Below are 24327 nucleotides of genomic sequence, written 5' to 3' on the forward strand. Positions count from 1 at the left end.
CTTAAAAGTAGATTAAAATCTATGATACAGTCTTGCGTTTTCTATCCCTGCTGCAATCCCGGAAGTGATGAATTTTGTCCTCGTGAATCAGCTGATCAGGAAACTCGCTGAATGTTGCAAACACGATGTGTTAACCACAAGCAGCTAAAATCACATTTTAACAATGGTCTATTTAAAAGCGGAAGCACAAGAGGATGACAGTGGTCACCAGCACAGTCTTTAACGGATTCATTTGAGCTAACGTGGTTTTGTTTTTGCAGTAGGCAGGACTGAGCAGCTTCACCAGTGGACATCTGGTAGGTATCTTGTCATTGTGATTAATAATGGTGGTTGTAATTTGTTGCATTTTCATCAAGTCGATATGGTTAGAATTAGTATGAGGTGTTGTTCCCCCTTTCTATCCTCCTTAAAGCAATATTGTGCTGCGTGGTTTGTATGTGCTTATTGCAATCGAGTTGAGACTTTTATATATTTGAACACCTAGCTTTGTTGTTGTCGATGGAATCTAATTTGGGGACTCGACCTTAACACATGCAGCTCATTTCTGTTGAATGTCTTATCTGTTCCTGGATTCCTGTCTGTCTTCACTGATAGAGCCTCTCTTTGTGCTTGAAACGTTCATAAACACTACACTTCTCTCACTGCAGCTGCTACACCAGGCACAGAAATTATTGCTGACTACTTTTCCAACTTCCCAGTAGCAGGAAGATTGAAAGGGCATTTCTTTTAAACATTGTGACTCTGTAATTTGGAAGAAAATTGCAATATCTTAAGTTCTTTGTAATGCTGAGTCAATGAGTGTTAAAAACTGGAATGTTTATCTAGGTTTGAAAAACACAACACTTTCACTGTAGCAGCTTGTGGTGCTCAGGAGGCCAGGGCCCACTAGGGGGCCTCAGCAAACTTCTGAGATGACTTAAAATGATTTAAATGGGTTATTTTAAAATAGCCAAACTAAAACGAAATGCTTACAAATTCTACATAACATTTAATGAGCTTTTAACTTAACCTAAAGTAAATTTTAGATCACATGTGATTTCACAGCTTTTCTGTGCATGGAATTTAATGAAGTCAGTCATTGCAACCACCCACTAACATGTTTAAACTGATGCTGACATCTGTATGAATTATTATTAAAATGGCCCAGGTCACACTACAGTCTCTTAATGTGTAAATGCTTCTCTGTGTCTTTCAGTTTCCAAATTTGTCAGTGAAGCAACATCATGGATCCCTTGGGAGCTCGTTCCCAGTTTGTGGAGGTCCAGAGCCTCTACACGTGGGACCAGTCTCAGGGAGTCCAAGATGAGGTGGATGGAGAAAACCACTTAAGGGAGGAGGAAGACAAGCTGACAAATCATGTCAACTCCTTAACGTCCCCTTTCCCCTTCAGACAAGACATCAACAGCAAGATTGTACTATTGTGAGTGTACTTTACACTGCTATTGATATTCCTCACACCTTGTGTTTTTCCCAGATTCTCCACAAACCTCTGCAGTTATTGCTTAATAGTTGTTTTTTTGTCTGTGATTTCAGCCTTAGCCCTGAAAGCCAAAGCATCAAACTCTTTTCTATTGTTGTCTTAGTTTAATAGTTTAATAATTGAATAATTTAGAGCTACCCCTTTTTTTCTCCACCCACTGTGCTCTTTGCATTTGTTATTTGCACCAGATCTTTACTGCTTTAGTCATTCCCTCGTGCACACAAATCCCCTTTATAGCTCAAGTCACATGCGACCATCTGAGAAGTCCTTCTTGCTGTGCTGTCTGACCGATGTAGCTGTGTTAGGTCAGGATCAAATTCATAGTTTCTCTTTTTTAAGAAAGGGGAATTTTTTTTGCATGTAACTTCTCTATGAAGTCTATGAAACAGTCCTTCTGGAAGTTCAGGCAGGAAAAGAATTCAGCAGTGCACATTGTTTTGTGCTTGCAGGGTTTGTTCATAGTGACTTTATCCTTTCATTCTTTGGATTTCCATGCAACTGTAAAGCATTATTTTTGTTGTTGTTTGTTCATTTTTCTATTGAAAACAAAATGGTACAATAATAACACTTAGTAACGTTATACAAAACAATGTTATTTATCAGTGTTGTTAGTATTATTTATACCCTTTTTGAGCTTTTACTTTTAATTTTAAAGTTTTTTTTTTTTTGATAATTTGTCATTTTTAGTTGTTCAGTTTTTTTTTATAACTTTAGTACTTAAACATTAACTTGTTTCAGTTAGTTTCCAGGGTAACATTTCTACTTTCTAATTTCTTTCCCCGGTTTCACAGATAAGGCTTAAGTCTAGTCCCAGACTAAAATGCATGTTTGAGCTGTTTTATTTGAAAACAACTTGCACTGACAAATCTTAAAATATGTCAGTACCATTGTTTTGTCTCAAGATGTACACCAGTAATGTTTTTTTTCCTAAGGCACGTTTATAAAAGCTACTTAAATGTCCTAATTAAACTAATGACTAATCCCAGCTTAATCTAAGCTCTATTTGTGAAACCGGGCTTAAATTGATTTTTTTTTTTTTAAATTTCAAAGTCTCTACATTTTTTTTCATTTAATTTCAGCTCTATTTCAGTAACCAAAAATTATTTTTAATGGTTTTAGAGTAGTTTACATTATATAACAAAACTGTTTTCTTAATGCTATATATATATATATATATATATATATATATATATATATATATATATATATATATATATATATATATATATATATATATATGCGCTATATTTGTACTCATCAATTTTTCTCACCTTAAATGATTTTCTGGATGTTCTTCTGTATGTGATATGTTGGGTTATATCATCCCCTCATTTTACAGTAATGGAGATGTGGCATTTTTAAACTGCACTGCAATCGTCAATACCAGCAATGAGACCCTAACAGACAAGAACCCTGTATCAGACAGTATCCACAGATATGCCGGACCTGAACTACGAGATGAACTACTCAAACTGAAAGGTAGAGGGCGCTACTTGTCTAGCAGATGAAGAACTGTTACATGTCATGCATCTAAATTTAATCTAACTATGATCTAAAACTTTTAATACTAAGTGCTGTTTGTTAAACAGTTTTGGGACAGATCTTATCTAATAATTTTTTTGGAGTGTAAATGATATGGCTGTGCTAATATTTGTCTAGGATGTCGGACCGGTGAGGCAAAAATGACAGAGGGTTTCAACTTGGCTGCTCGCTTTATCGTTCACACAGTTGGACCCAAATATAAAGCCAAGTACCGGACAGCTGCAGAGAGTTCTCTATACAGCTGTTACAGAAACGTCATGCAGTTCGCCAAGTAAGCTGGATCATAGCAACACAATGACTTTTTTGAGTCAAATGTCAGTCTGCTCACACAGACTGAATATTCTGACTTGATTATAATAAGTAAGTATGTTTAGTTTTCTGTCAGTCACTCTCTAAGATAAGCACTAAAACAGTTCAAATACAGTCATTTTAGGATAAGCTTATCTTGATTGGTGTAGCATTTCCCATGGCAATAAGGCGTTTATGAAAATTCAATACCTGATGATTAAAAGAATAAACCTTCTGTGCTTGTGGAAGGAAAGGAAATGATCTAAGATTTAGATTCCAGCTCTGAGTACGTAAGATTTGGGGATTTTGACCTCACCCTTGGGCTTTAGCTAAAGAAAAACGCCATTCATCTATTGTTTGGGAGATCATATAAATGTGTGTGTCAAGTTTAACAGAAGGTGTTGATGACAGTAATTTTTTACCAACTAACTGACTGATGTAAACCATGTATAATTGAAGTCAATATAACATATTTTTGTGTATGTTGATTGTGTTTCTGTCGCAGGGAACATGCCATGGTGTCTGTGGGTTTGTGTGTGGTCAGCACAGTCAAAAGGGCATATCCACTGGAGGACGCCACACATATAGCTTTAAGTAATTTACTTTTACTTGTCTTGTATCATATAAAGTACATACATCACATGTGAGTCCTTCCTAAAGAAATTCAGAAGGATCTTATTAAAATGTGTTTTCCCAACATTTATGTTTCCAGGGACTGTTCGTAGATTTCTAGAGAACCATGGTGAAAACATTGAGACAGTGGTGTTTGCTGTTTCGGATGTTGAGGAGGTGTGTGGCGTTTCATTTTCACTGTTACGCAACAGACTCCATCCTTTAATTCTCAACTGTGCTCTCTCATATTATTATGAAATTTTTATTTCAAGACCAACTTATGTTGTGTTTGTGGGTGAAACTGCTGTAAGCTGAGTGTGAACTACAGCATAATGCAGTAGAGTTTCATGTCCCTTTTCAACAGCTGCTAAATGAAAAAAAGTTCCTGCTTGTTTAGTATGTGCATGTATGATTGATTGACTCTGGATGTGTTTGTAATTGATTCTGTTTTCCAGCCAGTGTACAGGAAGTTAATGCCGTTGTATTACCCACGCTCAAAGAAAGAGGAGAGAATCGTTCTGCCTCTCCTCCCTGCCGACATTGGCAATTCTGAGGGGGAGCCCGTGGTCCTAGAGAGACAGATCCGCATTGCTGAAAAGCCTGGAAATCTAGAGGGTGAGCTCAAATAATTGTTCGATGTAACATATTTTTATATCTTTCAGATAAAATCTTTTTAATTTTTGAAAGAAGTCTCTTCTGCTCACCAAGGCTGTATTCATTTGATCAAAAGTAAAGTAAAAGTAATAATGTTATTTTACAATTTAAATGAACGTTTCTGTTTTAACATATTTTAAAATGTAATTTATTCCTCTGATGGAAAATCTGAATTTGCAGCAGCCATTAAGGGGTGGTCACACCACACTTTCCATTCCATTGACTTCCATTCATGTGTATGCCAATTACAAAGTTTGGTGAACTTTGACCTTCGAATTCAGATCACGTGAAGACGTGACCAATAAAAGATCGATTAAGCCAAGGCTCATCTCGGCTGAATAAAAAAAAACACACATTTTTGCAGTAAAGTACAGTAGATTGTATATTTTAATTCTTTTGATTTATTATTATTTGTTATGTTGAATTTATGTGATCATGGCTTTACTCGAGTCTTCAGTGTAACATGATCTTCCAGAAATAATTCTAATATGATGAATTGGTGCTCAAGAAACATTTCTTATTATCAATGTTGAAACCATTAATATTAACATGTAATATTTTTGTGGAAACGGTGTTAAATGTTTTCAGTATTCTTTAAATGGAAAGTTTAAAAGAACAGCATTTGTTTGAAATACTAGAAATATTTTGTAATATTATACATTTCTTTACTCTAAATGTCTGTAATGGAAATGTCTCTATAATACTGTCACTTCCAGTATTATATTGCATCCTTAATAAAAGTATGTATTTATTATTATTATTAATAAATAATAATAATCAGCATTAACTTTAATGCTTTTTTTACATCTTGGCCAGGGGACTACAGATGAAAAATAGCCTTTTGGCTAATTCTGGCTTTTTTTAACCATGTTTGTTCATGTGTTTTATGAAATTGCACTGTCCCCTCTTAAATAAACCAATAAAAAAAAATAAAAAAATAAAAAAAATATTATCTTACTGACCCAAACTTTTAAATGGTTGTGTATATTTCTTCAGATTACCAAACAACCAGTAGGAATACATTTTTGCCAAAAAGTTTGGAGAATATTCATCTGGACGACATGCATTTCTCAGAAACACTGTGTAATGTAAAGGAGTTTTTTTTTTTTTTTTTAAGCTGTTGCACAGAATATATTCTGCAGTAATTTATTTAATTTGCAGCATGGAAAAACAATTGTCTCGTAATAGTGTGATAGATTAATGATTATAGGCAGCATGCAGCAGATACAGCTGTTGAATGAGACATTTTTTCCTTCCTGGCTATTCATCTTGTTCTGTTGTGGGTGTTTCATGAGTTCAGATCAGCTGGAACAGCCTCTTTGTCCCACAACAGGTGCTCTGACTACAGCAGAATCTTCTGCTTTCTGACAGGCCCAGTGTTGATACAGCTACAGTCAAGTGTGTGCGTGTATAGGCACCAATGTTAACATGCCTATATGAGAATGAGTGTATGTTTGTCTTGCTTGCCATAGCACTCCGAACACAAGTGTATATTTATTTGTTAGTGGGAGATTAAACATGTATATTTGTTGGCTTGCCATTATTTCAAGCCTATATCATGTGGACTGTGAGGCAGCTGTGTCAAGGTGATCAAGTCTCACTAGAGCTGTTGATCCAACTCAAACAGGCCACATAAGCCAGGTCCCATGTCAATAAACACTGCACTTTCCTGCCTGTCTTAGAATGCTTTAAACCAGGACATGGAAAGGCAGCCTAAGGTCTGTTAGCTTTTTCTAAGTTCATTTAATATTCTGCTTTATCAGTCTCGCTACTATATGTTTGCTTGAGCTACTCAGAATGACAACAAGTTCTAATCTGAACAAACATGATCGCTTAACCAAACTTACCTCTGCATACTGAAGTGGCACAACAGCTTCCAGACTTCCTTGTTAATATGAAGTTTAGGGTGAATTGAGTACCTTCTGTGACACTGTCCCATCACAAGTGCCAACTTGATGAAAAGTTTCAAAGTGCTATTGCTCAGCTAGACATTAAGTCCAACACTAAACTCTCACCACTGTTTCAGGCTTGTTGGGTTGCTCAAACCAACAGAAACAGAGCAATGTTTTTAAAGGTCCACTGTGTTTACACTTTATTTTAAAAACCTGATTCATTTATCTTCTGTATTAAAATTTTTGAATGATAACTGTTTTCCCAGACACTCAACCTACAAAGCTGTTGGTTTAATGTCTCTTGCATCACTCCATATTCTCTTATTCGCACATAACACAAGAGGTATAATGCTTACTTAGCTGGTCATTATAGCAAAATAAATCCCACATGGTGATCAGGAACCTGACCCAATCATTAAGCCCCTTACTCGACATACTTGGGAATGGAATACCACAAGGTTCGGTGTTGGGCCCTTTCTAAGGCAGATTATGTGCAATACAGAAAGTTTAGTATGCTACTAAACTTTGTCACATCTGCTTTATCATGATTTATTTTATAAATGTCCTGTTACTTATTGCTATCTTGGGTTGGGCCAAAACTCTGCTAAGTTTTTTTTTTTTACGAGGATAAGAAGTGTTTGTTCTTATACAGTCTTTCTGAAATACATTAAAGGACACATTTTTAATGTTTGTAACCCAGCTTTGCCGCACCCTTTCACTGATCTGGCTGATCTCTTCAAACTCTTGTCCTCATACATGCCCTTTCATCATTGTGATGCAGGTCTGCTTGTCATTCTTAGAGTAATATTAAAGACAGCAGGTGACTTGGCCTTCACTAACGCAGCCCAGCTCTTATGGATTAGTCTATGAAGCCATGTAGAGGTCTCAAAGCATGCCTCAAACCACCACACACTTCCCTAATCTGCCTTCTCCAGTTTTTCTTTTTCTGCCCAATTCCCTTAATGCCTATTTAATTTTTTCTGTCTTTATGCTTTCTGTTATTCATGTTCTTATTACCCTAGCAAAAAGCTGTGCTGTATACCACGGAGCAGTGATGGTTTCAGATGGCAATGCCATGATATTTATTGCTTGCTCCATTTACCATGGTGTTTACACTATAGTCCAGTTTTCTAATTTTCTAGAAAAAACTTTCATCTTCCTTTCCTTCATTTGCTGTGCTATGGATATATTTCTATATAATTGTTTACAATTTCCTTTTTTGATTAGATCATTGTCTGTCACAAAGTTGAATGTCACATTGCAGTGACGTGCTCCTGAAATCCAAATAAATTTCAGCTAGAAGCCAGCATTGGTGCTCTCTGGTTCAGTGAGGCAGATGATAAAAATATGCTGTATTACAAAAACTAAATCTTATTCTTTCCTTCAACATACTGTAATGATTCTTCTGGCCAAAGATAATCTTCAGGAGACATCTGTGTCTAATAAGTCCTGATAATGTCTCACTGTAGGTTTGCTAGCAGCTTACTGTTTGGCTGTGATCCTCTTATTTGCCTGTTAGTGTCTATACCATTCTGTCAAATATATTTCTTTCATTTCTGGCTAAAGAAATAAAGACTGACATGTGACCATGGGGTTGAGCTGAGGAAATAAGAAAAGTTTAGTTTGTTTTCAGACTGGATTTTCTTTTCAAGTCTGTTCAGATATGTCTAAGGTTGGCCCATATTGGAGATTTGGCATACACATGTAAACAAGAATAACAGATGAGGATTATTTTTATGTTTTGCCTGGCTGTGCATCACACACACCATTGGCCTTCCCAGCTCTAATTGAGGGTGGGAGGCCATTCTGGTGCAATGTTCCACATTGTAGTACTCATTGAACCTGGTAATGTTCATTCCAAGTGTGTGAGATTTTTTTTTTGTGTGTGTGTGTGTGTGTGTGTGTGTGTGTGTGTGTGTGTGTGTGTGTGTTTATCACAGCAAATGCATTTGTGTTTCAGCACACTTTTATGGCGCATTGGTTTTGCTTTTCTTTGAATATCCAGAAATTTGCGTTGTGCATGAATACATGGTAATAAGTTCATAATACTGATATTAATAAATTTTCTGCAGATGACTCCGGGGATGATTCACTAGAATCCGACCTGGGGCTGGTAGGAAGTCATGCATTTGCTCGTATGGAAGGGGATGTGGATAAGCAGCGTAAACTCATCCTTCAGGGCCAAATTTCAGAAGCAGCTCAGCAGAAACAGCACCAAAGGAAGTAAGATGTCTTGTTGTCGCATTATAATGTTGCCTTTTACAACAACATATTTAACAAAACCCCTTACAAATATTGACCATATTAGGTTCTATGAAAATACTGTAGTTATTAACAGTACTTTATAGAAGTAGGGGTGGGCGGTATGACGTGTTAAACATTTAAGATACATTTTTTTTCAATGCAAAAAACCCTGATATAAAATTATTCAAAATGTGATTGGTCATACTACCCACCCCTAGTAAGAAGCTTTTAAAAGCCTTCCTGTCATCATGTTTAATTACTTTTTTAATGAGTCACCACAGTTTTTCTGTACTACCCACGGTGAAACTTTGGTTATCATGGCAAATGTTTGAGACACTGAAAGCTTGGCAGAACCAACAGCATCCTAAAAACTGTCAGCCATGTTTAGCTATATATACAAACTAAGGAAGCATTTATGTTTAATTAGACATATTTACATTAGAGAACTATATACTCGGATGTTTGTTATTTGTACATCACTGCAAATTACCTAGATGTGACGTCTTAGTTTTGGGTGTCTTTACAGCTATAACCGCTGGCTTTGCAGAGCTCGTGCAGAGGACCTCTCAGACATAGCAGCATTAAAGGCACTATATCAGACCGGTCAGTCTTTCTCTCTTTGAGTGTCTTGTGTTTTAATAATGTGTGTTTTAATTGTAAAGCTGTCAATTTAACACAATACATTCAATTAAATGAATAAATAACATTGATAAATCAACTAATTTAATCATGCCCTCTGACCCATACGTACATTTCATAATAAGGAATTTTCTCAAAAGCAAAGCATGTTTTTTATTATTTTGTAATTCATGCAAGGTTTTAAAAGGTGCATTTTTGAGTTTCTTAAAATTAAACATTTAGTTAAAGCTGCAGTCCGTAGTTTTTCCTCTTTGTCGCCATCTCTGTTCAAAATCTGCAATTGCAGTTATTCGCGGAATTATCAACTTTACGTGCTCGACAGCGCGGATGAATCCAATGTTTTGAGGAGAATGTGCGGCTGACAGTCACCGCGCTGGTGTGGATACTGGCATTCGCAATCACAGATTCTACTTTTTAGAAGTATGACCAAAATAATAATTTTCACCGGAAAATGTCATCTGAACAAGTAATTAACATCCACTTTTGTTCTGACCAAATAAGAAAAAAAAAAGCATTGCAGCAGTAAATCGCACTGATTAAATCTAACGATCGCTCGTCAAATCACGTCAAACCGTGCAAATGATACTTTGCTCTCAAATTGTTAATGTTATCAACATCAGCGTGACCACATTTAATGCCCTTCCGATATTCATCCTTGTTTTCGCATGGGCCCGGTTGCAGTCTCTTTTTTTTCTGTTGCCACTCTGAAGTCTTTCGCGTTTTACAACGGGTGAATCTCCTGTTGTCACTGGTGATTGTTGTTTGAACCTTTCTGGATCCCCCATCAAATTGCTAAGTTTAATTATATCAAGTGCTGTGAGAAAAGGCTATAAATCTCCATCTCCAACATCCTCACACGCAACATAGCCTACTAGCCGAGACTCCTTCTTTATGTACACACTAGAGACGTAATGACGCAGACATGCTCGAATTTCCCGCAGAAATCCACCAGTACCACTGGAATTAAAAACATTATTACAAGCTTACCGTTTTGAATCGAGCTAAGGCAAGCAGATAGTTTCAAACACTGGCTGGTTATGTACTTGTTCAATTTATTTTGGATAATTTTTAACCCAAAAAGGTTACGGACTGCAGCTTTAAATGGCATATCAATTAATTTGATTAAATATTTAATCGTTTTACAGGCCTAGTTCATGTATGTCGGTGTTATTGTAGTAGTATGGTCTTTGTTTGGTCACATGTTCTCTTTGTGTTGCTGTATCTCTGTATATCTTTATGCACGTGGACTTTGTGTTCTCTCCATCTGTGTTTGCACTCTGGGCAGGAAACCTTTGTTCTGCCTCATTGAGCTCAACATCAGGGGTTCTGTAATCCATTTCTCTCGTTTCACAATTTCAGGATAAAAAAATAACCACCAAAGTAACGGTTTCTGTGTTGATAAATATTCATCATCATCTATTTTTGTTGCTTACCTCAGATAGTGTCAAAGCTGACTTTCTGAGTTCAGAACTTCATGTGAAGTTTACCACAGACTGTACGCATTCTGTTTGTCTTGTTAAATTAAATCTTAAATTTCTTCTTTTAAACTGCAGAGCAATACTTTTTATAGAACTGAATATCTAAATCACACTGACTTACTTGCCCAAAGGGGGGCAGACTTTCTCCAGCTGTACACCTAAACATGCATGTTCACTGTGTCATGTGAGGATGGACTATAATAAAACATCTGGCTATGCACATCCTGATGTTTCTCATAATAAAATGCAAAACATTGATTTCAATATATACATAACTCTTTTAGTTCTGCAGGATGAGTTCGTTAAACAGGGTGAGGGTGAAATGTCTAACGCATTTCTTCAGATATGCTGCATATGAGAATGCTGTCAGCAGAGGGAACAAACTAGGAAGCTGTGTCCCTCCTGACCATCTGCCCAGCCTTTGAGGCTCATTTAGGGTTAGAGGGTTAGGGACTCAGACACGTTTTACAATGGCTGTGAGGAAACATCCTTTTATAATATAGCTCTGTCATGAATCATGATGCACTTTTCTCATTTTCAGGTATTGATATGTGTGGTAGAACGGTCATGGTTATTGTCGGCAGGAATATTCCAGTTACACTTATTGATATGGAGAAGGTAAAAGAGAAAATGATCATATTTTGATTTTAATTTAAGACTTATTTTTTCCCGGTTTAATTTAAGATTGTCTAATTAAATATTTACTACACTATAAATGCAGATGTGAAAAATTAGACTGCACATTTTAAAATGTTTATTTAAAGGATTAGTTCAAAAATATATATTTTAAATCCTGTCATTTTTTTTACTCACACTTATATCAGACCTGTATGATTCTTCTTTTCTTTTTCTGTGGAACACAAAATGAGAAATTGAAATGTCATGTAGTTGAGTTAATGTTGACTGCATTTTCGAATGAACTATTACTTAAAGTAAATCTTGTGAACATGGAATTTTTGTTGCTAAATCTGACATAATTATTGTAACAGTTTTTTACATTTGGCATTCCAAATTATATTGTGGCAGTTTCTCTGCATTGATATGCTCTGTTTATACTATGGACACTACATACATAACCATATTTTGCAGAAAAAAGTGAGCTAAATTTGACAAAAAGCCAGAAATTAGCTAAATCTAAGAAAACCACCTCCTGAGGATTTACTCATTTGTAAATACGGTGTTAAAAATAGATAGAATATAATTTGAAAAAGAAAAATGCTGAAAGATTTCTGTTGTGGTTAAGATCAGGGTGTGGATTAGGGTTAGGTTATAGCCTAATATTTATAACTATATAAACTATATAAAGACAATGGAAGTCTACGCAACCCATTTACATAGGGTGTTAACGTGTGTGTTTGTGTTAGGCTTTGCTGTATTTCATCCACGTGATGGACCATATCACAGTGAAGGAGTATGTGATGGTGTATTTCCACACACTCACCGGTGAACACAACCACCTGGACACGGACTTTCTCAAGAAGCTCTATGACATTGTGGATGCCAAGTAAGAGTTATTTCTGTTCCATTTGAGATACTACAAACCACCCACGTTTCCTGCTCTCTACGAACTTAAAAAGTTTTTGAGATGACTTGACCCAGTTTTTGGCTGAGGTATTCTTTCAAACCATAACTCACAGACTCCCATGGAAAAGCGAATCACAGTTTCATATAAATACTGGCTTGGTGACTTTGTTTTTATGAGCATCTTTTATGCCAGACAGTACTGTCTCCTCATACCCCAAAACACCACATATGTTGTGGTAATCATAAGGGAATGTCTATATCTTGGGCTTCCTGTTCGATGAATGTCATGAAGATTTATACACAGACGCTCAACCCTTTTGTTGGTTATTACCAGCTTGGAAAGAAGTTCGAAGTAAATCCACACAACGCTGAGTCATGTTTTCTCTGTTTTATCTGCTGTTTCTCTGAATTATCACTCTAATTGGGTGCTCAAATGTGTCTGAGTTGATTGGTTTCACTAAGGAAAGTGAAATAATATTCCTTTTGCTCAGAGCACTTTGGGAAATTTTGAGGGGGATTCTGGTTATCAAGGTTAGAGCACTGAGAGCGATTGCAATGACTTTGCCACCTTGTAAATCTGAGGTCTCAATGTTCTCCTCTCACCCATCGAATGAGCATGGATGTAGCACCACGGAATGGCGATTGTTCTTTTAGTCGAACAGACCTCATGATTGCGGTTTTCCTGGCTTAGCAGAGGAGTTTGAGTCTTTGTTGAAAGTCAAAACTGTGGGAGGTGATTGGTAGGTCAGGCATTCGTCATTTATTTGGGGGGACACTCTCAGCATGCAGGCAGAGGAAACCACAGTCTTGAAATAAAAAGCAGAAGTGCTCTCCAACTCCAGTCCCTCACACTTTCCGTACATGGTGGAGATCAACGTGACTCATAACTCTGAGATCCAGGCCAGTTTGACTTGTCATTTATAATGAGGTATCAGCAGAGCAGAGCAGATCATCATTGTATTCTTTATATTTACAAGATATTGGTCTAAGAAAGTGTTTTACAGTCATAATTCATGAGCAAGAGTGATGAGGTTCTGTAAGCAATCACGGCCATATTTATAGCTGAGCTAGTCGGTGATGCTATCACTCCCTGTGACCCCCTGCTCATGGGCTTTAGACTGGGTGGGCCATGTCCATCGTGGGAAAGGGGAAAGGTTGACAGACACGTCCCTCGCGCTTTTCGAACACCCCTCCGATTTTGGCTGTCCATATCTCTATTCATCTGTGTGTTTTGGACAACGGCGTGCGGCTTGGACGTGGCTGCCCCGCTGGACTTGATTCACCAACTTTTGCTCCTTCCTAAAAAATGCACTTTAGCTCTCTTTCTAATGGGTTTATTGTTTTTGTTAAGGCAAAAATCGTTTCAAAGCTCAGTGCGCCAGAGGAATTCACTATTTGTGTAGTAATAAATAATTGATTGGATGTGTTGATAATGTTTCTAAAACCAGGGTTTCCTTTGTGTTTTCAGGTTTAAGAAAAACCTAAGGGCCTTCTACTTCGTTCACCCGACGTTCCGCTCCAAGGTAATTGTAATCAATTCATCAACTTGGATGTAAGTCCATTAAAGGCAGCACTAGATGTTCATCTCATTTTGAGCTTTTCTTTCCAAGCTTGTACTGGCCTATGGTCTGATTCACAGCGGTCAACTCCACATGTTTTGCATTGACTAAGAAAGACTGTGTATGCGCCTGTGTGTAACTGAATCTGTTGAAAAGCGTTTTTGAGACCACATTGAGATTCATGATGTGTCTGCACTAAGTGTTCCATAGTGTTCCACAGAACCTATTCAGGTAATTGAAGTGCTTATGATGCACGTTGATTCTGCCAGGCTTTGCTTTCATTTGTGAAATTATTCAACAATTATGCTTTGTGCACTCCAAATGTAGAGGAACCTCGGCAATTAAGTGTCAAATAACTGTTTCATTTAAAATGCATCCATTTCAGTCAGAGAATGCTCAAGCCTTGAAACAATCCCAGGTGTGAAATGTGTTCAAGCCTTATGGATGAGTCATTGGAGTAAATGCTGAAAACACAGACTACAGCAACAGCTTTAGGAGCTGCAGATTTTGCACTTAGCAATTCAACGTAATTTTTTTGCACAACTTCACTAATTTTGTAATTGTCCATTTTAAAATGGTGTATTGTCTGCCATTTTCCTGTAGAGTTACATTTGAGGACAAATGTATGAGGTGAATAAATTATTATAAATTATATTTGTTACAAAAGATTTGCATTTCAAATAAATGCTGTTCTTTTGAACTTTCTATTCATCAGTGAATCAAAGAATACAGAAATTAAAGAATGTAAAATTGTAATTTATTTTTTTTACAATTTTACTCTTACTGTTTTTTTTATTACAGCCTTGGTGAGCAAAACTTTCTCTATACACACTATCTATATATATATATATATATATATATATATATATATATATATATATATATATATATATATATGTTCATATAAGTTTGACCTCCTGAGACTGACAATTAACCTTTTTGCAGGTTAAGCAACACTTTTAATTGCCCATTTGTTACAAAAGAATAAGGGGAAAAAGTGTCCTATTTTGTACCCTTTAGTTCCATCTCTGTCCATCTAAGGCTTTTATTTTGTGATTCCCATTAGGTCTCAACGTGGTTCTTCACGACTTTTAGTGTATCAGGTCTTAAAGAGAAAGTCCATCACATAGAGAACCTGCAGCAGCTCTTCACCTGCATCCTTCCTGAGCAGATTGACATCCCTCCTTTTGTCATGGAGTATGACACACGGGTGAGTATTCAGTTCTTTCACACACACCTCAGTCTGATCCTCAAAAACCTTTACCAGACTACAATTGTCCATTGAGGATTAACAGTTACTTAGAAAAAGACTTGTGTACATAATCTATCTGATCTTTACTTTCTCTATTTAATCTGTATTCAATTCTGTCAACATTTATTCACAACAATGTTAAACTGCGTTTATGTTCCAAGTCTTCTGAAGCTATATAATAGCTTTGTGTGAGGAACAGACTGAAATTTAATTATGTTTGAGACCCATCTGCATGTTGGTAGCTTATGAAACGAACAGTGGCACGCTCCTTCCATCCGTAGTGCTAAGGTCTACTCCTTGGGCAAGAGTGATTAACCCTTAAGCATCCCATACTAGGGTAACAGTTGTATATACATCGTATTGTAATTAGATCAGTTATTTTTATCGGTATCCACAGAAGGCGTTGGCTAAAGGTCAATCAAGTCTAATAATAACAGAATTATGTCTTACTGTTTTTGAATCTCTAACAAATGATCACTCAGCACTAGATCTGCATGATTAATCGTTAAAAGAGTGTTATCTCGATTCAAACACCTACGTGATCCTAATCCTAAATGATTTGGCTCTATTAAACCTTAAACCTAAGCCAGTATGATCACAGCGGAACATTCAAATCTGTGTTAACGCTGCCACTGATCCAGAGAGAGTAGTTGTCATGTATAGGTATGAAACAGCTTCTCAAAAAGTCATCAGCTTTCTCTGTCAACTCAAGCTTTGATACTGAGTTCATGGAGCGCATGCACATGAAAGTGTGACATCAGTAGCGAACAGCTAATCACATCCCTTTAAACAGAGAAAGTAGCTGGGGGAGTGACTTTATTGCATCAGAGATGTGTAACTTTGCTCACAGCTAATTTGTCCAATTTCAGTTTGAGATCTCTTACCCAGAACATAACCTGGCCCGGAGCAGGTTAGCCGTGGACTTTAAGTTACAATGGTGATGAACACCGATAAAAGCCGAGCCACTTTCATGTTACCTACAGTGGGGGAAATAATTATTTGATCCCCTGCTGATTTTGTAAGTTCACCCACTTACAAAGAAATGAAGGGTCTATAATTTTTATGGTAGGTTAATTTTAATGGATAGAGACATATCAGCCAAAACATCCAGAAAAAACACATTATATAAAGGTTAGAAATTGATTTGCATTTCAGTGAGTGAAATCAGTATTTGGACAGTATCAATTGTAGGTCAGCTGTATAGTTAAGTAAATGTTAAACTGGTTTTAAAGTCAGTTGTCCTTTTAAGTTCTGTTTATTGTGGAAGGTTTCGTAACTATATCAACCCCTTCTCCATTGCCGCATTTTGCCAGAAATTCAAAATTACTTTGTATAAACACTTGGGTAAGGGTGACGGATAAGACGTTTGTTGCAACGCTATTAAAGAAATCCCTTGCCTCAGGCATTTTAGTCAGACTACTTAAGAGGTATCATGCAACCGGGTCCAGAACTTTAACCCTCGTCCTCTCCTCCCGTAACTGTAACAAATCCTTCCCTTGCAGCCGGGTCAAAATTACCCGAAGCCCTAAAATTATACATTTATTGTTAATGTGTTCAAATCTAAACACTTCGTATCTGTGCGCAGTCTGCATTGTGACTGTCGATTTTAAATTGAAATCATAAAAAAAAACCATGAAAACCCTTAGAACACAAAAAACTTTGTTTTTTATTTCTTTTCAGCATACATACACTAAGCCAAATAGGACATTCTAGAATCACACACAACCACTACGTTCCTCATGCCAGAGTCTGGAAAAATAGCCAAGGAAGCTGACATGGCGCTAAAACACTTACCAACCAACCATATCTTTTAAAGTATCGTTTAATCTGGTTCATGAAACCAGTCTGAATTATGTGTTCATGAATTGGAGTGAAATTTGCAGTGCCCATTGCTTGTTGAAGAGGGACTAGTATAATCCTTGGTAAATTATTTTTATTATTTAGGGTCACCTATTCCTTTAAGATAAAATGCTTTTCATAAAATGGCGTTTTTGATTAAAGTCTCTGGCAACTTTTGCAGAGAACCGGCTCTTCTCTGTAATACAAATTCTCCCCACAGTCTCACATCAACAATCATCCAGGGATCATGTGTTTCTATTTGAGAAAATGCATGTATAACCTCATGAAGGCTTCTTCATTTCTGTGTTTGCACTGTCTGTTTTTGCATTTCAAGTCAAATACATTTTTAATAGTACTAGTACAATGAAGTTCTTGCTTGAATGCTTTTCCACAGACTATATACAAATCAAATACAATATCCAATACTACTAAATACAGTGAGCTAATAAAAGTCAGTCCAAAGTCAAAAAGGTTCTGATGCATTTAAACACATCTTTAGGAAAATTTTTCAGCTTAAACATGGTAATTGAAATGCACAACTTGTGACCCATTTTAGGCGCAATTTTACGCAAATTCTTTAAACAAGTTTCCCTGTATGACATGTTCTTTAAATGCAGCCTTTAGCACAGTTTTATTTTTGCTCAAGCTGCTATATAAAAATATTTACTTTTTTTAAGGCCTTAATGAGGTCCTTTTTGTTTTGAAATGGATTGCGTTTGGCTTGTGGAAAGGAGATGCTAAAATAAGTCCCTAAGTATGGGTGGAGGAAAGTCTTTCCCTTCAGACTGAAAGAGGCCTCAGCCATGAGGAACTCAGCCGTCTGCGTGCTTTGCTGCCGCTCGCTCCGACTCAAAGGAACACATCACATTTCATTTCTTAAGATTACTCTTCAACGTCTTATGTGGGATCGGGTTGCATATTTTAGGAAACGTGGAAACAAAAAAATCAGTTAGTTAACTCTGGAATATTGAGAAGACATATTATGTCAGTAGTCATTTGGCATTGCAAAATCTCATTACTATTATTACGTGTCGCTTAGCATGTTTTTCCCTCGACGTGAAAAACATTGTGGTCGGTTTTAAATTTTGCATTACCTTTGTTACCTCAGTTGAATCCAAGCAAATTGCTCACACTAATGTAATAAAAATATTTGCATGCACTGATTCGATCCATCTGGACTGGACTGGATTATTTAGTTGATTTTTCATCAAGTCATTCCTTAGCTCTTAGTTTTGCAGTTTCAACTACTCCACATCATTTTATTTTATATTTGATTTTACCACACAGATATCTCATTTAAAACTCTGTGACCCTAAGAGTAGAAATGCCATCTGAAAAACTAAATGATATATCACTGTATGGTCATATAAGATTTTTCCATTCTATATTTTAGATGTTGTTGTTTTTTTGTCCGTTTGTTTTGTTCCTGGGTTTAAAGGGCAGTGGATTAAAAGTAAATGAAAGCGAGAAGGAAGACACAAAGGTGAGGCAGCTGTGAAGAATCGATCATGCCACTAATGCGTTAAATGGATGGTCTTTCTCATGCCAGGTGCGTGTCGCCCTGTATTTATCCATTCGCTGAGCAAGAGTGCAGGCGCACAGACTTGATTAGGAAAAAATGTTTTCCTGCAGGCTGTGTGTGTATTTGATTTGCATGTCAGAAAGACATTTTGTACTTTTGCTTTAGTATGTTAATACAATCTCGATGACTCGATGGGGAGGGCTTTAATAAGTATGTCGGGTTTTTGAATGTCAATTCAAAGTTTAGATCTTCAGAAATCATCTGTATCCTCAAACACGGGATCCCTTAGATATGTAGCCCAATAGGGAATATTCCACATAATGTTTCTGTTGAAAGAAACTGTATTTCAGAGGAAAGCTTTAAAGCCTTCAGTTTTAATTGTAGACTCACTTGGATGCTGGGGTTTTTCTTATTTCTGGAAACTGTGACTTTGGAGACTTTCTAGTGGTTATTTTCTTTAGGGAATATTCATGGCCATTTTATGAATGAATATGTGGGTCATTAGAATGGATAAACTCATTTTCTCTTAATGCGTCTTATTTTATGCCAGTCTAGCGTGTGTTTTTAGTCTCCATGCCTTAGCCTTGGATTCACTCCTGGACTAGCTTGCTTAAGTGTTTCCTGTCATTCTTTGATTACCCAGGAAGTAAATGGGCAGGAGGGGAAATGGCAGAATGAGTAAGCTTTTAATGCCAATTTCACTCCGCTTTCTCTCTCTGCCCATATGAATAGATGCAGTGCCATGGAAAGTCCAGCCACAATCACCTCAAATAACCCAGTCAACTTTCCATAAAGCAGTGAAAGGCTCCTGAAGGGTTTTTATTTTGGACTCTCACCTCTTTTCTGTGTTGGGTAGTAGCGGGCCGTGTAATCTGGATTACATAATCAAATTGCAAAAAGTCTTGTAATTGTATCACAGTTATTTTTATGGATAGCATGATTGTATATTGATTATAATCAGACAACAACAATAAAATAGTTTGGTAACACTTAACAGTAAGTTTCCGTTTGTTAACTAGTTAACATGAATTAATAAATTCTTTAGAAATATTTTTCCTTGTTAATATTGTTCATGTTAAAGGGATGGTTCGGAGTAATTTCAACCTAGGGTCCTTTGCACCATGACCTCGAGCCAAACAACCATAAGCCATCAGGCAAGTGTTATTTAAATAAACTCCTGATGTACTTACAAACTTTCCAATGCCTCGTTTTACGAGTACAGAACCTATTTGTACTACTGTAGAAGTTTGGTACCATTCTGGGCATTATTAGTGTGGTAATTTAAGAGATACAACTTTGGATCCATTAGCGCCTGCACTAAGCCATTCGGCTGATATCTCTAAATAAGCTCTAACTTTAATAATGTTCGACCAAGGGAAAACAAGCTTCTGGAGGGGTGTTTGACTCGAGGTCATGGTGCAAAGGACCCTAGGATGAAATGACTTCAAACCATACCTTTAAATTTCATCATTTACTAATACATTGTGAAAATCAAAAATTTTGTCTGTTAATATTATTTAATAGATGAAGAAAGAAAATTCAGTCCACACACTGAAATTGCAGCTCCAAAGAGTTTAAAAGGCGCAACGTTTCGACCAGTCAGATCTTCTTCAGGCACGTGAAAATGAAGATCTGACTGGTCAGAATGTTGGAAAATAAACTCATTGGAGCTGCAATTTCAACTTAAATTGGTACATAAAGCACTTGAATATAATTTTTGCATGTTCTGATGAAACTCAGAAATTCTTTTTTAATTTTTAATTAATTTGAGGCTCTTTGTCATAGAATATGTTCAATGTGTCAAATTAAAATGTGTGTGATTTTTGAATAAGTAAAAAAATCTGATTTAATTACCTAAAAAAAAGTATAATGTGAAACATTAAGTTGCTTAATTTTATCTGCGTGAATTGTCAAAAGTACAAAATCAGATTTCAAAAGTGAGAGAAACCCTGAGCTGAGCGATTCTGGAGCTGGAAAAAACACAAACGCTCCAACTACCTCCTCATTTGAGCTAAAATCACACAACTGCTCTTTTTAAAAAAATTTTTTTAATTATGATTCATTTCCTGTGCTCTTTGCAGAATCTCATTTTGCATACATTTGACCTGAAGGCCTAAAGCACTTCTGCTAGATTGACCTCACAGCTTCAGGTTGTGAATCATCTGCTGTGCTGTGAGTCATACAGTAGAATTATTAATTCCCAGCACATCACTTTCCTGTGATTCCATGTGCTCTTTTGGCTATTGGAATCCTTACATGCACTCTTCTCCAGAATATCCACAGCCCTTACCAAATACTTGCATAAAGTATTTGCCTACTGGATATTTGTATATCTATGGTAAATGCAACCTCTTGGGTTTGATAGCGCAGCTAGATTTAAATATCATATTTGTGCCAACAGGCTCTCTAGGATGTAGGTGTGTCTTGAGCTTATGCTGTGTTAATAAGAAACCTCTCTCCGAATTTGCCTTTTGGCTTTTTGGAGCGCATCAGTGCCTCTCAGCCAGTCCTTGACCAAACGTAACCTTTACTACTGTTTATCTTTATTCGACTGTGCTCAAGAATATCCTCTCTGCTCTTCCAGATTAACAGCCCCTATTACTCGGCTCAGTCCTCAGGCCTGTGATGGTGGCCAGATAAACCCAGCACTGAGGAGTTCGACTGAACCAGCCTCTTTTCACCGGGCAGACACTCAACCCGATGAACCCGACTCTTGACGTGAACTCAAGATCGAGTGCGTCTCTGCCGTTCCTGACTTGCTACATTTTCTCAGTGACAGTGAGAGACCAATGATCGATAATGCTGTATAAACACAACCTTCTGTGAAACCTGCTGAACGTGCCACAGACTTGTACCAAACCTAAATGTAATTGAAGGAACCTCTGGCTTGACCGAAGCTGTTCTTGGACAAGGTATGGGTGTGTGTGGTGTGGAAGAAGAGACTGAATTTGACAAACGTACGAAACCAATATTTTGTACCAATGTGAAACACATACCAGTGCCTGCGTGAATAATGGCTGGAAATAGCAGAAACAATTCTGGTTTTAATTTCTCATGTCCCATCCAATCATTTGAAAGCTTCATAATTTGCCATCTTTAGTTGTGTAGTTTCAGTTCATTCCATGTCTGCACAGTCACCAGAAGGAGCGGCATTTTGCTTTTATCTTGAGTCTCTCTTTTTTTCAGTCGCACTTTTATGGCTATTAAATAAACTTCACTACAGATTCTTGAGCTTTGACTACAAGCAACTTGTCCTCTTGTGTGAACAGATGTGATGTCAGAAAGATTGCTTTGTGAAGCTCTACATCCAGGTTGGCCTGTTGAGATTTCAGTTACCCTATTAATAATAACAGTGCTTTTCTTCTGTTCCTGTCAATATGGTACATCAGTGTTCTGGTGGGTTCACCTTAGGTACACTAAAAACGCTAGTATTTGGTGAAGCTGATTTTCATGCATGACCAAAGGAATCTCGTAGCCTGAGAGCTGATCTCGAAGTAAAGCATTGTAAATAGGTATTTGTAGATACTGCAGACGCTGTCTGCTACTATTAACTCTGGTTTGTTTTAGTCAACCCTTACACAGCCCTCAGTGATTAATGTGCTAAATTTTGTACCGTTTTAAATGAAGTATGACGTATGAATCATGATTATGAAGAGAGCACTATTTGAATAAATGGAATATCAAAATGTGTTGTTATCATTCATTTTTGTATGGGTGTCTTTATTGAATTATTTTCTGTAAAATGCATGATCAGTGTATTTTTAGATTGAAAGATGAAGTATGAAAATGGGTTTCAAATAAAAACAGCCTTTTGTTTTCTAATGATGTCTCAACTGAAAGTGTTTTTCTTTGATGCTATAACTAGATTTATTTATTTTATTTCATGTAAAAAAAAGAGAGAGAGAGAGTGGTTAGTTTTATCATTTCTGTCAAATTGGGCTATTTTTAAAATAATTGCATAATCTCCCAGAATGCATCAGTTTAATAAAAAATCAAATTAATAAAAAAAGATCATAGCTATCATTTTATTAAACACATGGGGACTATAAGATTTCAGACTTGGTAACGTTTTTTAATAGAAATGATATTGTTAAAGCTCTTATTGTAACTACAGTTTGTGTATATTGGTTTAAGGCAAACAAAACTCTTACTTTGCAATTCCAAAGACTTGCATGGGATACAAAATAAATGTTGTGGTTTGAGGAGAAGCGGTGGTTTTGTCAGAAACCTTTATTCACATGCAACAGATATTAATACTAAATGTTTTTGATGCATGATGTCCACTATAACCTGGATGGATCTTTAAAAAACATTTCTAACCATTCAAGCCAGGACGTGATGTTACATCCAAACCAGCAGGGGAAATAATATTATTTTTATTTATGACAACATAAATTGAATATGACTGATGACAGTGAAGCACCTGGAGTGTTACTATAATGGGTTACTCTTTTAATATTCATTATATTCTTGTTTTGAACAACAACAACAACAACAAAAAAACTAACTCTATTACAGGATTTAATTACTACAAATTACTGCTACAACCTTGAGTCTGCGTGAAAACGTCACCTTTGCATATCTGGCCACGTCAGTTCCTTCCCCAATCTTGTGTCTGGTTTAGTGGACAGCCCTTCTCAAGTCCATCCATATATCCTCAGTCGGATTGGTCAAATAGCGCATTGTACGCTTCAGTCATGCTGTTTGTTTTTAATCATGTAAGCACTGCTGGTAAAGCAGCAGTCCAGCAGAGTGCCAGTGTCTCTCTCCGTGTGGCACATGTGGTGAGGAAAATGAGTAAGTCTTTAACAGCTCTCACCATGTCTGAGGGGGTCAACAAAGCTGCTCTGAACTGTAACACCTGGACAAGATTGCTTTGGCTTTATACTGTGACTCAGAATGAGTATGACAACAACATCAGGAATCAGCAGGGGTATCTGGGAAATGGAGACATGACACTGTGCTTCTCATCATCATTGGCTGGTTTGCAGCCTCACATGAGCTGTCCTTAAATAACCCTCCTTATAGCAGTCTTTTTGTAAAATGCATTATATTCATAAATTCAAGTAATTCAGCTAAACTCAGCAACAACAACAAAAAAAGAAACATCCCTTTTTCAGCATATTGTATTTCAAAGATAATTTTGTAACATCTAAATCAGCTTTACAGATCTTTTTTGGAAAGTGTTTTTCATGCTTGTGCAATGAACCATTAAACAATTATTGCACATGATGCATCTGTGGACCAGTCTGTGAGACACTTACAGTTTACACACACTATAACAGTAATGTTATGTCTCAGTTTTTTTTTTATCTTTTTATGCACATACAAATAAGATATTATAGACATAAAAGCAATTGAAAGTGAGTTTAGATTTATTCTACATTCTGTTCACAGTGTTTTTCAATCATCAGTTGTTTTGGAAGCCTGCCTAAAATGATAAAGTTAAAATTTAAAAAGATTTCATTACTCCTCTTTATGTCGTTTAAAACCTGTATGACTTGCTTGCTTCTGTGATGAAAAAAGCTGTTATGAAGAATGTTGACCCATTGACTTCAATTGTATTTTTTTGTCTATACACGGAAGTCAATGGGAACCATGGTTACCAACATTCTTCAAAATATCTTCTTTTATGTCCTGCCGAATAAAGCCCCATGGGTTTGGGAAGACATGAGGACAGATTTTTTTTTAGTTTTGGGTGAACTATCCATTTAAATAGCATAGCTCTTTGAATGTAAATTATGATCTCATGGTTCTTTTCTTTATCACAATGTTTGCTGACGTCCAAATTTATTAATGCAC

The 24327-nt window shown here is 36.6% G+C and overlaps 1 protein-coding gene across 1 annotated transcript; it reads left to right on the forward strand.

Annotated features, from left to right (window-relative positions):
• The first annotated feature begins 63 nt into the window (after nucleotides 1-63).
• Nucleotides 64-22352, forward strand: gdap2 (ganglioside induced differentiation associated protein 2). Its single transcript, XM_079882071.1, has 14 exons — nucleotides 64-296; nucleotides 1196-1420; nucleotides 2820-2959; nucleotides 3140-3293; nucleotides 3816-3904; nucleotides 4023-4099; nucleotides 4378-4537; nucleotides 8541-8691; nucleotides 9239-9315; nucleotides 11371-11447; nucleotides 12194-12333; nucleotides 13822-13876; nucleotides 14979-15122; nucleotides 21110-22352. Exons 2-14 carry the CDS (start codon nucleotides 1224-1226, stop codon nucleotides 21149-21151), a joined length of 1503 nt encoding a protein of 500 aa, XP_079738197.1. The 5' UTR covers nucleotides 64-296; nucleotides 1196-1223; the 3' UTR covers nucleotides 21152-22352.
• Nucleotides 22353-24327: the final 1975 nt, after the last annotated feature.

The sequence above is a fragment of the Squalius cephalus genome (assembly GCF_949319135.1).
Source record: "Squalius cephalus genome assembly, chromosome: 9".
Lineage (NCBI taxonomy): Eukaryota > Metazoa > Chordata > Actinopteri > Cypriniformes > Leuciscidae > Squalius > Squalius cephalus.

Bases quoted from the DNA above. Each gene is read 5' to 3' on its own strand.
- gdap2 (XM_079882071.1), top strand. From the start codon at position 1,224: ATGGATCCCTTGGGAGCTCGTTCCCAGTTTGTGGAGGTCCAGAGCCTC. The intron at 3,905-4,022 runs GTAATTTACTTT...TTATGTTTCCAG, and splicing joins CGCCACACATATAGCTTTAA to GGACTGTTCGTAGATTTCTA. The intron at 8,692-9,238 runs GTAAGATGTCTT...GTGTCTTTACAG, and splicing joins CAGAAACAGCACCAAAGGAA to CTATAACCGCTGGCTTTGCA.